This window comes from Geospiza fortis, unplaced genomic scaffold (genome assembly GCF_000277835.1).
Source record: "Geospiza fortis unplaced genomic scaffold, GeoFor_1.0 scaffold317, whole genome shotgun sequence".
Taxonomy (NCBI): domain Eukaryota; kingdom Metazoa; phylum Chordata; class Aves; order Passeriformes; family Thraupidae; genus Geospiza; species Geospiza fortis.
The window spans coordinates 2322390-2337550 of NW_005054398.1; the positions used below are offsets into that span (position 1 = coordinate 2322390).

The 15161-nt window shown below is 42.2% G+C and overlaps 1 protein-coding gene across 1 annotated transcript in view; it reads right to left on the reverse strand.

Moving 5' to 3' along the window:
* Positions 1-15161, reverse strand: part of MYO9A (myosin IXA) — a 146350-nt gene that overhangs the window by 101856 nt on the left and 29333 nt on the right. The window contains 5 exon segments of the mRNA XM_031061006.1: positions 1751-1848; positions 5608-5664; positions 8355-8454; positions 10107-10169; positions 14386-14480. Coding sequence (XP_030916866.1) covers positions 1751-1848; positions 5608-5664; positions 8355-8454; positions 10107-10169; positions 14386-14480 — 413 coding nt within the window.

Consider the following 15161-nt stretch of genomic DNA (forward strand, 5'->3'; position numbering starts at 1 on the left):
TAAGAAAAATAGAAATCCTCCAGTGATCTTGATATGCAGATTAAATATTTATCATGCAATTGCCTAAACTAAGGGGTAGAGTGGACATGGCCATGCAGGTGATCCCTCTTAGTCCCCTGGGACACATTTTTTTGTCACTTTTTTGGATCTAGCCCCAGCCAGGAACAAAAGACTGTACAAAACAGCACAAATGCTTTTATCATATCTAAGTAACTGAGGCAAAGAAAAGATGTTATACTTCAAGTAAGTTTATCCAACCAATTTTTCTGTTTTGGAGGGAATTTGGTCATTTTTAAGTTACCTTTCTTCCAAAAAAAAAATAGGATCAGACACTCAAAGAATATCCTGAGTTGGAAGCAATCCACAAGGTTCATCAAGCCCAGCTCCTGAGCCGTGGCTGACTTCAGCTATAAATCCTGTTTGTCCCTATTTCTACACTCACTTGGGAACCAAAAATTAATAAACCCAAATGTCATTCCTAGTTACGCCACCAGCTTGTCTGGACAACACACCTTCACCTCTCCAAGTCCTCTCTTATCTCCAAAACAGGGATACTGACTCCTTGTTGTGAATTTCAGGATGCAATTTTATAAAAATTTCTCTTTTCTGTTTCTACAAAGGTGAAATGCCATGTTTTGCTACAAAGAAATTACTTTTAAAAGTATAGTAGCATTTAAAACATACTCCCTATACCTCAGCTGAAGGTGGTTCCTTATTTGTGCTGCAGTTGTGTAACGCCAAGCAAAATAAACCTGCTCGTGTAGTGAAGAATCCACTTCATTTTTGACACGCAAAATTCACCAGGAGCAACTTGTGTGCCAAGAAAAATCATTGCACAGTAAATCAGAAGTGAGAATTTACTGCATCTCCCGACTCTGCTCAGTCCTGACACTTCCTGATTGCTTTGCTCAGGCAATTAAACCCCTCAACAGGCTTTAGACAAACCTCATCCTGAAGCCTGATAAAGCAGCCTCTGACACAGAACATATTCACACAAGTCTGGATCCTTGGGTTTATCCATGTGTGTGGGGAAGATAGAGAAAAAGCAGTTTTAATTTCATAATTGATTTGTTACAAGTGAGGGATAAAGAACGAGCTTCCAAAATTTCTCAGTTGTGTGAAAATATCTTTGAGGGAATTTTTTATGTCAAGTTCTTCATAATCTACTCAAGCCTTTCAAGCCAAAAATCAACCCAGGAGGGATTATTTTGTAGGTTTGGTTGGAGATGACCCTTAGGAAACCTCTAATTCCATGGTGTCAGTGGTGTTGCAACCCAGCTAAAGTCCAGTTTTCAAACCAGCATGTCCAGTGCATTAGTGAAAAAGGCCAGTTGGAAATGAGTCTACAGACCTAGAATTGCACACAAAGGGTTAAGTTTGATGCAGGATAATGAGAATTTCTGATTAAACCAAGCTCTGGATTCATGATATGCAGAGTGAGGCGTGATTATTCATGAACACTTGAGAAATACTTCAAGATGTCAACTCCTGCCAACGCTCCATTTGCATGAAGAGAATTGTTCAGTACAGCAGGGATCATGGAACCACAGAATGCTTTGGGTTGGAAGGGACCTTAAACTCATCTGGCTCCATCCTGCCATGGGCAGGACACCTTCCACTAGACCAGGTTGCTCCAAGCTGGCCTGGGACACCTCCAGGGATGGGGCAGCATCTCTGGACAATGTCCTGCCAGTGGAGGTGGCATTAAGCAGGACAATCTCCAAGCTATTAAAATGGAAAATAAACTCACTGTCTGCGTGTCTTGGGCAGGAACCCCACCATCTCCATGGCCAGCTGCAGTCGCTCAAAGTCGTGCTTCAGGTCCTCCCCTTCCACGGAGAAACAATCCTGTGGATCAAACACACAGAGGAAGCACTGACACCACCAGCACCACATCAGCTCCACATGGCCAAGTCAGTGCTCCCTAAATAGCACTGAGTGATCTCCAGGTCCTTTATCAGCAACATTTCCAACCTGGCACTGGAAATACAACATTTCTGGCTAATATTTTCTGGAGCTACATCTCTGTTTCCCAGGTTTAACCTCTAAGGAAAGAGGTGAGCCACCCAATTCCAACAGTACGGTGAGAGTTGGTCAGCGTGACCCTACACAGAAAGGATGGGCAATAACAACAAGATGAAATCTGTTCCACATTTACAGGCAGTTTATTCCACACTCAGTCTTATACCTAAGGAGGGAAATTCAGTTTTTAAATAGAATTCAGATAACTTCATGTAAATGATCAGTGCATTAAATCCTGTGTGGGAATGGCAAAGCTTTAAACATATTTCTCAGAAACTTTATTTGAACCACCAAGAAGTTATTTCAAAATTGGGAGAATCTGAAATCCAGGATATTTTATACTTTTTGGAGGCTCACATGCCTGAACAGTTTTGTTTTTCCTTGACATCAGTCACTGACATGTTTGGGAAAATCCAGTGACATTCCAGATCCAACTAAAGCTGTCCTGCACCAATATTTAACTAACAGAAATGCTCTTTAAATTAATAAACAGACCACTAATGCCAAATATCTTCTGCTTTGGCTCACTGTAGGCCTCCCATGGATTATTTATTCTTCTCTCTGCCTTCCTAGCCTATATTTAATATTCTACCCATTAATATTGCTGCCTATAAAAACTACCCATCTATAAATCAAAATTAGTTTATTGTGTATCACACAATACTGTGCTATTTTAAACCTCAGACTATTTTATTAGCACTTAAATCAAGGCTTTCCACAAGTAATTAGAGACTTTCAACAAGTTAATCCAAGTGTAAGTAAATACAAATAAAAATTATATAAAATTCTATTAAAAGATTATTAAAATAATACAAATAAAAGTTGTAGCTGCAGTTGGAATTAATTAAGCAGCTGAATGCACGTAGTTTATCTTGATAATTTCCTGAACATCATATTTATCACACAAGCAAATGTGCAAAAAATTTTGCACAAATAATTGGGAAAGTCTGCATTAAATAGGGTTATGTAAATCACTGAAAAGCCACTTGTACTCACTGATAGTACAGAGGATTAATCATAAATACAGAATATACAGAATGAAGTTATTTTATATCAGCTTTGTGTTTTACAGCATTTAAAGCCTCACAACCATATCAGTGAAGTTCTTCATCCCACTCCAGACATAGTTATAGAGTGGAAAAATCTTATTTAAGATATTTATTTATTTATATTATTTATATATTTACATGTTGATATTATTTATTTATTATATTGGTTACATATTTAAAATATTTATTGCAACATAGGAGACACCCACACAACTGCACTAAAAGCCAGAGAAGTGCAATTGGACAAGAAAATCGAAATTTTTTTATCAATTGTCCTCAGGGACAAGTTAATGCTCCATGGGCAAAGTGAATTTGGAGCTGTTGAACAGTAAAACCATTTAAAACCACGCAGAGCATCGATGAAGGCGGGGATTGAAATTCCAGGAGAAAATACCAGCCTGTTTTAGGGAACAGTCATTAGAAAAGGGCATTTCCACCTCCCATTAGGAGCTAATCAGAAACAACCCTGCTCCAGAGCCACCTAAAGGGACACAACAATGGCACCACCAAGAGCAGGGGCACCAGAGGCACCAGCACTGATTATTCACACCATAAAACCTCAGGGCAAGACCTTGTCCCTCCTAAGCTTCCTCAGCCACTGCACTTCCACTGAGAACCCAGCAGAACTTCCCACCCTCCTCCTGGCAGGACCTGCACTTGGCAGGACAACAACACACCCACAAATCCTGCAAATTAGGCGGCTTTAAAGCTTTTTTTTTAAAGACACCAAGTGGTGCTTTTTAGTGGCACTCCACATTCCAGGAGACATTTTCGTTTTCTGGCATCATTCCTCCAAAATGAAGTCACGAGTCAACAGCAAAATACCCCGGACGACTCCGAAGTAGCACAATCTACGCCGAAGGCAATTTAATTAACGATTTACATAACAATTGCCCGACTCATTAATCCGCATGGAAAGACTTTTAGCAAATTCCCTGCTTAAAAGCGGATGCTCTCTGCAGTGTTCCGGCACGGAACCGCTTCCTAATGGATGATAAATGAAGGATAATTATAAAATAGAGGAGTGTCCTTGATATTAGAGCAGACAAGCATCACAAAGTCCATCCCCACAGACCTAACTCGCTGTCAATATCCTGCCAGAGCAATTAGTTTCCCAGCAAAAGTGAGTTCCCTGCTTCCTACAGTCACATCGAAGTGATCCATGGATTTCCATGGAAAATTTAAAGAGGATAAAACAGAGTTTCTTTAGAAACTTGGTGTCTGCAGCAGGTTGAGTCCATGGGTATGGGGAGAAGACCAGAGTAGGCTTAAGAGGGAATCATCAACTGAAGCAACCAGGACTGTCACAGAAAATGATCCCAAATAAAAATTATCCTAAATAAATCAGCAAATAAACAGCCAAATGGTAACAACACGTGGTTTTGTTGCACAGAATAAGGACACAGACATGGCAGCCCCCAGGCTGGCAGGGTGTTCTTGGTCATGTCAGGAGAAGGTACCAAATTTTGGGGTTGTTTTAATTTTAATTCCTTCAGCAAATTGTCCCAACCCATTCCTAAAGCAATTAAGGGCTTTCCAACTTATAAAGGGTGTTAAGATCTAGAACAGCATCTGCTCATCAGTGCCTGCTCCTGCAGGGCCCCTAAGGAAGCTGATGGATTAAGGATGCCAATCCAATATTCAATATTTTTAACCTTGTGAGGGAAATTCCCTCCTCCCCTCCTAAGGATTTGCAGGGAAATGTTGCTGTTAAGACACTTGTTTAGCCCAAGTGAATCCCAGCTCCTTCCCACATCACCTCTTACTCTCCCAGATGCATCAGCAAGACTTGGCAATCATCAAGCACACGGGAAAACAGGCAGGAAGGACAAGCAGCTGATGCCAAACATGCTTCCACATGCAGGACACACTGACAGGGAGCACCACGGGACACACAGACACCCAGAGCACGATGGCGGTGCAGGAGGAGCCAGGGAAGGGGGAGAAGCTTCACCATTCCCTTTTTTGGGGCGATCCATTTGGAAAGGATGATCATGTCAGCAGAAGTATTTTAGGAGAAGGAATTGTTTTTGCACTCTGAACAATATCAGGATTTGATTTTCTCACAGATGGCTGGGGGGATGTTTTTGGGTTTGTCTGTTTTTTCCTGGAAGCTGGAGAGCAGATACACCACTACAACCAGCATGAACTGATGCATCTCTTGGGGCTTCAAGACAGTGATTTGCTGGTTTATTGGAATGGAATTTCAATTTTCACATTGCTGTCACATCACAATTTCCATATATCATCACATATTCCATCAGGAAGGAATGAAAATCCCCTCAGCTTTCTAAAACTCAGAGGACTGTGGGGAGCTGACCATCTCCAACTGCTGAAGAAGCTTTCCAAATGGAAGGAACCATAAAAGGGCAAGGGGAAAAAAAAAATTTGTACTGTCACAAGCAACACCACTGCAGGGCAAAGGGTGGTTAATGGGTTAAACTTCACTGGATTTGGCTTTCTCTGTGTCCCTAAAACACTCAAGTGAGAGCAGCCCTGCACCAGCAAGATGGAAGAGGCGGGTTCTTGTACTGACCGGCTCCGAGTCATAGCAACAATCATCCCAGCTCTGTCTGAGGGGTTTCTTTGTCATCTGAAAGCAAGGCAGAGCGGGTTAAGTGGTGTTCCCACCCCAAATCACCCCCACCACCTGCTCCCTCAGCCGGAAAATTGTTATTCTGCAGAATCATTGCCTAGTTTTATTTGTTTTAAGGGAAGATTCATGATGCTTTTGCATTCCTGGTGCTGGTTCCTGCTCACGGTGCACCTCATCGAGCGAGGCCCTCTCATCAATAATCCTAATGGATATACTAAAATCTCTCCTTCTCTTACAGAGCTGGGTTTACTTGGACCTGGAAAGCCACTGATGCCAAAATCTCACTGAGGAACAGATTTGGTTTGTTCCTACTCTCAACCTCTGCTCCAGACAAACACAAGTGCAGCAAAAGTGAGATTCTTCCAAGTAATACTCCAAAGCTTTTCAGGAATTTGTGTCTTTTCCAATCAGACAGAGATGGAGTTGAGAGAAGTCAAAGCATTACCAGTCCCAAGAGGGAGAGAGATGGCACTGGAGCTCCTGAGGAGCTGAAAATAAGGATCTAAACCTGCAAATGGCTGCTTTCAAAATGGATAAAAGTTAACAACCAGCACAGAAAATATTCAGTGAGCTGCAGGGTGTGCAGGGGTAGGTACACCTGTCACTGGTGGGGAGGAATGGAAAAGTCCTCCATACTCATGGGATACTTTGAGTAAATTTGCATTTTAAAATAAATTGAAATCTTTATTTTCAATCTGCTCCCTGCATTTACAGAGCAGATTTTGGTTAAGTATCTTAATAGATCATTTTCATCTGCAAAGCAAACTCCCCTTTTGCTTTGCATAACACCACAAGAGCAGAGGAACCTGGGAGGAGGAAAGTAAAGCCTGACTCAGGACTGAGTCACTCCTTCACTTCAGGGGCCTGGTTCAATATTTTATGGCTTCTCTATATGAATATTTAATTTTCAGTAAAACAGTTCATGTCTGAGCTGGTTCTTTTTCCTTTTAAAAAGGCAGGGTCTTCTCCAGGACACACTTATGAAGACACTGCAAATGTCAAGGGTCATTTTATAATTTTTCTCTTAAATGTTTCCCAAGTTTCTTTTTCCATTTCTCCACTATCTCCTTTCTCTCCTTATTTTCCTTTTCCTATCTCCTGCAGGGCAGGGAAAAGCTGCTACTGCACTGTCAGATGGTCTTCATGTGAAACCATGCCCAGACCACATCTAAAGGTGCTGGTTTTCCACAGTTGTCAGTTTTAACTGTAATCCTAAATACTAAAAGTTATTTTAAAATCTCCCAAAAAATCAGGGTGTCACTGCTGTCCAAACACTGTGTTCAGGGAAGTCCAGAGTCTGCTTCCCTGATCCACTGGACTGATCTTAGCAGCTTTCCACAGCTTACTTGCCCCACAGCACCTTAATTTAGATTAAAATAAACATTTCACCCTAAATTATAATATTCCTACTGGAATAGGAATATTTCACCCTAAATTATAATATTCCTACTGGAATAATGTGTTCCTCCCATTACATGCTGTTAGATTTCTATTTTTCCTTTCAATATAAATGCTCTTAAAATGCTATGTAAAAGAAAAGGACTGTAATTAAAAGCAATGTTTTCAACTAACAGAAAGTGAGTGGATGGACCAACAAAACCTGGGAATCCAACAAAACATTCCATCCTGGCATTTTCCCACTGCAAAACCGTGGCACAGATGGTGCTGGAGATCACAGCACGTTCTCCAACCAACGCCTGAGGCACAGAGACTCCAGCAAAGAGCCCCCAGTCCTCAGTGTTCCTCACTTGGGAATATTTCCCAATCCTGCCAGGGGTGTGTGGGAGTCATTAAAATACAATGGATTTTGGTGTTGATTGCCTGCTTTAAAAACATTCTTAAAAATTCCCTGGTAATTGAGAGCTATTCCTGAATGAAGTTATATTTCTAAAAAGACTAAAGGCTATTTGGGTTGGGCTGTGGTTCCAAGTTTCTTTCCAGTTTAGGGGTTAAATCACTCTTTATTGCTTCTCATGTTTCAGCACCAGGAAAATTGAAATTAGTTAAAATCAACATGTAACTTAACTCCTCTTCCACATATTCCTCCTCTTTTTGGTCCATTTGAAGTTCCTGCTTGCAAGAGTTACTGGATAACCGCCTAAATACCTCAAGTAAATCTGTTTATTATAAAATTATCATCATGTAAACTGAGTTTATTTGACTGTTGGTAACACTTCATCCATCATTAATTCCCAGGTTTTCAATGGCTGCTGTGGTTTTAGTTATATTAGACTTGTTCTATTGTTAAAGTCAGAGGGTTGTGCTAAAAGCCAGCCAGAAGCTACAGAATTAGGACTTCCTCATGCAAGATGTTATATCCCAGTATGCCACATCTTCCCCTCTTCTGCTCAGGAGGCAGATATTAATGAGTAAATGGCATTCACACAGAGAGCAGGAAATTCTGACTGTTTCTCCCTCCAGCAATCAAAAACTCAATACATTTAACATATCCCAGGTACAGAAAACACTGATTATTTTTCCCTGAAACACTACCAGGTGTTCAGATCGCTAATGCAGAATTATTCCAATGACGGAAGACTTCCTCTAAACCATTAAAACCAACTTTTACTACTCCACACCTTAAAAAACCCCCACTTTTACTACTCCACACCTCTTCTTTATTAGCATTAAATATCAGCAGAAGAAAAGGCAAGACCAAGGATTGTATTCCTGTATAGAACTCCCACCTGGTTAAGGTAATGATATTCCTCTGGCTGCTTCAGGTGAAATGCTGATCTCTCCTCCTCACTCGCTCCTGCCAGGAGGTAATAAAATACATGGTAGTTCCTGGTGACAAATGAAAAACAAAAGCTGTTAGACTCGAAAACGAGCAGCAGCACTGAGCAGAGGCACATTGAAACCTCCCAACCTGATTTTCCAGCTCCCAAGCTCAGGCCTGACACCGTTTAGAGCTGGTCTGTACCTGCTGTGCAGGGATGGAACAGCCTCAATTATGTCATGGAGAATGAGATTTCTCTTCTCCATCCAAGGACAGCCACTGCCCTAGAATCTGCTTGAAGGATTTCTAGCTAGGATGCTCAGGTTTTCCTTCAGAACCATGTGCAATGCTCACACATTTCACAGAATCCCAGAATCATTTAGGTGGGAAAAGAGCTCTCAGACCACTGAATCCACCCTGTGCCCAAACCCCACCTTGTTCCCAGCCCAGAGCACTGAGCACCATGTCCAGTAATTCCTTGGACATCTCCAGGGATGGGGACTCCAAACATCCCTGTGCAGCCCCTTCCAATGCCTGAGCAACCTCTCCACAAAGAAATTCCAACCTGAGCCTCCCCTGGCACAGTTTGAGACTGTTTCCCCTTGTCCTGTACCTTGTTCCCTGACTGTCCCCAGCTCCTTTATTACAGCCTGACCTCTTTTATTAGAATCACAACATATTTCCTTGCAATGCAGAAATTATGACTTTTTCTACCTTATTACCATTAAAAAGGCAGCAACTTTGCAGTTGCAGTTCCATGAGACACAACTGAAAAATCTTCAAGTATTCAAAAACTCAAATATTCAAAATACCTGAATATCACTAATGCTAAACCCACCCCAAGGGACACTCATCTGTTCTGCTTCCAGACGACTCTAACACAGATTAACACCATTTCTTTCTAAAATTAAAGCTGTGCTTTTATGTTGGATGTTTTCCAAGAGGATCCAAGTTTAATCATCTTGCAACACCCAAGAGGACGTTTGTCAAGGCTGTAGATGCTCTTTAACTCCAGGAACAGCCCTGGAGCATTCCAGAAAACTCACACATCTGTCTCCAAAGGGAAACACAGCCAGAAGTGCCAAGAGTTGAAAGGCAACTAAAGGCAGCAAAATTATTTAAAAGTGGAATAATAATTACTGAGAGAGGAGAGGAATATGCAACAAAGAATACGCATCAAATTAGGAAAGAACACACTTCACGTAAGTTCATTCTCTATATAATTTTGGCTTTTTCTAGAGACCTCTCTGAAGGCTTCAGTGAACTGCAAAGAAGAATGAAAACACCATGTTTTTCTCCTAAAATGACATATTAAGCAGTTCACAAGTTGCACAAGAATGAAGTGGTACATAATAATCTATCTGCCATAAAGAAAATGAAAATGTAATGAAATGCAACAATATTGTAGTGCGAAGTCCCCTGCTCATGGCAGGGGTTGGAACAAGATAATCTTTAAGGGTCTCTTTCCAAATACAGCCTATTCTATGATTCCATGGTAAATCAAAGACTTTTGATAAAATAATGGAGTTTATTCCCTCCATTAGCACATTTCTCCCTAAACAACAAAATATTCAAATATAAAATGCATCATTAATCTCTGCAGCACAGGGTTAAGAGCATGAAAATCCTGATCCCCTGTGCCAGCTCCACCAGGGATTTAAGTTATCTGTGCCACATACAGGAGTTAAACCCAAGCCTTGGGCAAAACAGAGGCACCCACCGCTCGTTGTGCTCCTGATAGACCAGCCGGGACTTCTCCAGGAGGTATTTTTCAACATAAGCTCTGCAAGGAAAAAAATCAAAGCATCATTCACTGACCTGATACTCAGCTTCAACGAACACAGCTTTACCAGGGGCTTCAGCCTTGCTATCCACACAAAGAAGTTTCAGCCTTGTTTCACTTAGTTATATAAATTTCTTCCTCAGCAGAACAAGCCCAATATTATGTTTGGCTTTTGAGGTTTTTTTGGTTTGATACCAAGCCAAAACTAACTTGGATCTGAAAAACATGATCTCAGATGCCTCAGCCTATGGGCAAGAGAAATGTTGTCTGCAAGGAAGGAGCTGGGATCCCTATTTCATCCAAAGCCAGCAAAATCCCATTGCCTGCAGCCCAGGAGCCGTGCACACGGAAATACATCTGTGAGCAGAAGTGTGCAAGAAGCCATTTAGCTGCAGAATCAGTCCCTAAATCCCCATTCCCTCTTCCAGAAGAGCCACTTCTCACCAAAAATTTGGGTTATTAACTTCTGGCTCCAGTCAAAAAAAAAAAATAAACAATTGCGAAAGCTCCTCATTGCAGTTTACATTTTCTCCTAAGAGCCTCCACAACAAACACGCTCAATCTACATATTAAATACTTTTTTCAGGTTTGTCAAGTTAAACAAAGCTTCTACAGGTTTTTTTCTTCCAAACAAACCCAACCAGTAATGACAGGGATTTAGAAGCTGGAGTTCTAGGTGGCAGTTTGGATGGTGGGGCTGTGCTTGGCTGGTGACAGATGCCCAGTGACGTGGCTCCCACAGCCAGAGCTATGGAGGAATTGGGAAATCCAGCAAACCTCAGGCATGGTGGGACAAGGAGGGGCTTTCCTCCACCATAAATGGGAAAGCCAGATCTAATTATTACCTTCAGCACAACTTTCTCCCTTCCTTCCATGAAAACTAAACTAGAAATCATTTGGACATGCTGCAGAGGTTTTGTGAAAATTCTTATGGCAACTCTTGGAGGAGGCACTGGAAAGTGGCAAATCCAGCTCCCCACTGGATGATCTTGCTGGACAGGAGGAGTAAAGGAAGACAGACAGCAAAGCTGATTCCTCTTTGCTCCCTGGGAGGAAGCTGGGAACAGTCTCTGGATATCCCTCACCCACAGGTTGATGGGGTTTTTATGTTGCCTTTCTAACCTGAACCCAATTTTTCCTTCCCAAGCCATGAATTCACTGCAGGGTCAGGGAACACATGAATGAGATATCCCAGACCCCACTGATGAGATCCCACAGGATAATGGCTCAGACACTCCTGAACAACAACCTGCACCATGTCCATGCCCTTGGCATTCCTCCCCACCCCTATCATTTCTGCTCTTGTTATAAACCACCCCAAAAATCATTCTTAGGCAATAATTTAGATTGGAAAGGTCTTCTGGAGGTCATCTGGTCCCACCCACTAATTTCATTTATTTATTTATTTATTTTAAATTTTTATTTTTACTTTTAAAATTTATTTTAGAAAGTTTTCATATTTTAAATTTTATTTTAATTTTTTTAATAGATGCAATTCCAATGCTATTTTGGTAAAATGCTCCCTTGCTGAGTGCAAAGGTCACAATGAATCCATGTCCCAAGAACAATATCTGTCCCTTCTTGTAACAGGATAGTGAGTAGGAAAACCAGCTTATGTCTTAAAAAGTTGATGTCTCCAAATTTCTTTTTATTTACCATTGTCAGCTATGTCAGTTTGACATTTAAGAGCAAAGAAAAGGATCTAAAAGGGAATGATCTTGTGTAAAACGCTGATTTAAGCACAGAGAGCCTGTATTTCACAGGGCTTTGATTTAAACCCCTCCTAGCTGGCTCTAAAGCCTCTCCTATCTGGCTCTTCTGCCATTTCATGGCTCCTGTCAGGTGTCAGGGCTTTTGATCAACTCATGGGGACTGAGCAGGTTGCAAAGACCTTCCTCCAGGACTGGCTTATCATGGATTAGGATGTCCCAAATTCAGGGAGCCTCCTGGGAATGCCCTGAACTGCAGCACAGCTCCTGTTCCATCAGTCTGAGAAACCATCCAAGACTTCATCTTACAGGATGGGCTTGGGTCCTGCTCAACCTCCTGCCTGTTCCATCTTGTCAGGTTTTGGGTGATTATACTCAGAGGGGCTGTAAGCAAATATTCAACTGCTATTTTCAACCTCTAAAGAGAGGAAATCTCTTATTAGGGGCTGCAATTTATAGTTCCATTACCTAAGCTACTGATATGCAGAACACAGGGTGATAATTGATTTGGGTTGTGCTAAAAAAGTATAGGCTAAGTGAAAAGAAAAGATGTTTAAAGAAAAATATATGCATTTCAAAACCAAAATGCATATATGGCATACAAGCCAATTTTTTTTTTCCTGTGAAATGCATATATTTTTCTTTCAACATCTTTTCTTTTCACTGGGAGAGCACTGCAAGCTCATAGCAGAGTACAGTCACATCACACTGTGCAACCAAAGACCAAGAAAGCTGATTTTTTAAAAAGCAAAGAAAACTCCTCCTATTTTATGAACTAGAATACAGGAATATAATGTTATTTGCATATCTCTGCCAAATAAAAATAGAGGCCACAACCACAGTGCAGCTACATCATGCCAAGATAATACCTAGTTAAGGCATTTGTTGGATTCTTGTTACCCAGGAGGTATTAAAAAAATGAGGTTTATCCTTGTAAGAGAACTGTGCAGCAGAATTAAATGAGGGGAAAAAAGAGCATCAGGTTTGATGTGGGATGCAAAACCAGTGGGAAAGGACGTGGAGTACCCAAGCTCACTGAAAAATTAATGGCAGCTCTTTGTGTGATACTGTTCTGCTGGAAAAAAAGAAAGCAAAAAAATTTAAAAGCAATTCCCTAAATTAACAACAAAGTCCCAGCAAGAGGTCTCTTAGCCAGCTGCAGAAATTATACAGCCCCTGAAATGCTGCTTCTACTCCTCATTTTTCCAGCTGACTCAGTTCACCTGGACAAAAAGAGGAGTTAACAAAGCCCTGCTCATTTACAGCTCCTTGGTGATGATCTGGTGCCATGGAAATTATCTGAAGCCAGAGAGAAAGTTGGGTTTAGGTGATTCCATCCCTGCCATGGACAGGGACACTTTCCACTAGACCAGAGTGCTCCAAGCCCCATCCAACGTGGCCTGGAACACTTCCAGGGATGGGGCATCCACAGCTGCTCTGGGCAACCTGTGCCAGGGTCTCACCAACCTCACAGCCAAGAATTCCTTCCCAATATCCCATCTGGGGATATCCCACCTTCCCTCTGGCAGTGGGAAACCATTCTCCCTTGTCTTGTCACTCCAAAGTCCCTCTCCAGCTCTCCTGGAGCCCCTTCAGGCCCTGCCAGGGGCTCTGAGCTCTCCCCAGAGCCTTCTCTGCTCCAGGTGAGCACCCCCAGCTCTCCCAGCCTGGCTCCAGAGCAGAGGGGCTCCACCCTCAGAGCATCTCCATGGCCTCCTCTGGGCTCTCTCCAGCAGCTCAGTGTCCTCCCTGTGCTGGCCCCAGGGCTGGGGCAGCTCTGCAGGTGGGGTCTCACCTGAGTTGGGCAGAGGGACAGAATCCTCCCCTCCCCTGCTGCCCATGCTGAGGGATCAGCCCAGGTCAGGGGGATTTCTGGGTCCCCAGGGCACATGTCCATGAGCTTCTCATCAATCATCACCCCAAAGTTCTTCTCCTCAGGTCTGCTCTCAATTTTCCAAAGCTGAAATAAACTGAGGAGAACCACAGTGGAGACAGACAAGGATCTCCTTGCAATGACCTGGGAGGAAGAAGAGGCCTGCCCTGGTCAAGGGCTGAATTAGGGAGAGATTTGCAGGGAGGGAATCAGGCAAAGAACAAGAAGAGCGTGGCTCAATGGCCTCCAGAACTCCAGCCAGAGATTAAATCCCCCCCTTGGCTCCTGAGTCAAACCTTTCACTCCACATCTACTGCTCAGCCCTTACCCATTCCAGCTAAAATGTTCCCCTTTTCTGCCTTAACTCCTGTCTGAGGAGGAGACACTGCTTTTCAGGTTCATTAAAAATTTGACATCAGGATTATGGAGAGGCTCAGCTGGCTCAAAGGCAGCTCAGGTGTATCCACCTCAGCACCCACCCTGGATGCACCAACATTTCCATACCAGCAGATTTTAATAAGCTAAAACCTATGAAGTTTTATTTCCTATCTCCATTTTGGGAAAAATATTACCAAAGCAAGAACACCCTGTTTAGGTTTGGGTACACCCAGCACCCCTCCCCATTCCCACTTACCCTCTCACGGTGCCTGTCTCCTGATAATTCACTTGGATGAATTTGCCAAAACGACTGGAGTTGTTGTTATGGGCTGTTTTTGCATTTCCAAATGCCTGTGAAAAGAAGGAGATGCCATGGTTATGCTGGAAAAGCCTGATTTCCATGGGCGTCACTCACAACCAAACTTGGGGGATTTTCCTATCATTCCACATCAAAAACCAGGGGATGGGGAAGGTTTTTTGAGTATTTCACAAAATAATCTAACAAGCTGCTGGGGACCATGTTCCTTTGCAAGCTGGTGTTCATGAAGAGAAGCTGAACACTGGTTAAAAATAAAGTGTGAGCTGCACAGAAGAGATTTAATGTTTGAAGTTATTACAGTCTGCATTAAAGCTCTGCTCTATTCATTTAAACAAATATACAAGTACACTGCTCCAACAGGACTCTACATTTTAATGAGCTAGAGGAAGCTGCTTTTTAATTATATGTGGAATTAGGGGGGAAAAAGCTTTGAAGGCTACTCAGACTAGATAATGTCATACGCAGCATTGGCATAACCCAGAGTATTTTCTGCATTTCAGACACCCTCGTTTCCATTTGCTGCTGTCGCTTTTCCAAAATCAAAATGCTTTTAAGTCTTTATTATGCAAAGCTTTTATTTCAACCCTGCCTTACCAAAGCACTGACTAGAGAGAGTAATTTTTGCCATTTAAAAGAAATCTCTGAACTGAAACTGCTGTTTTCAGTTGTGCCTAAATCACTTTCATAATGATCCGGACCACGGTGACAGAATC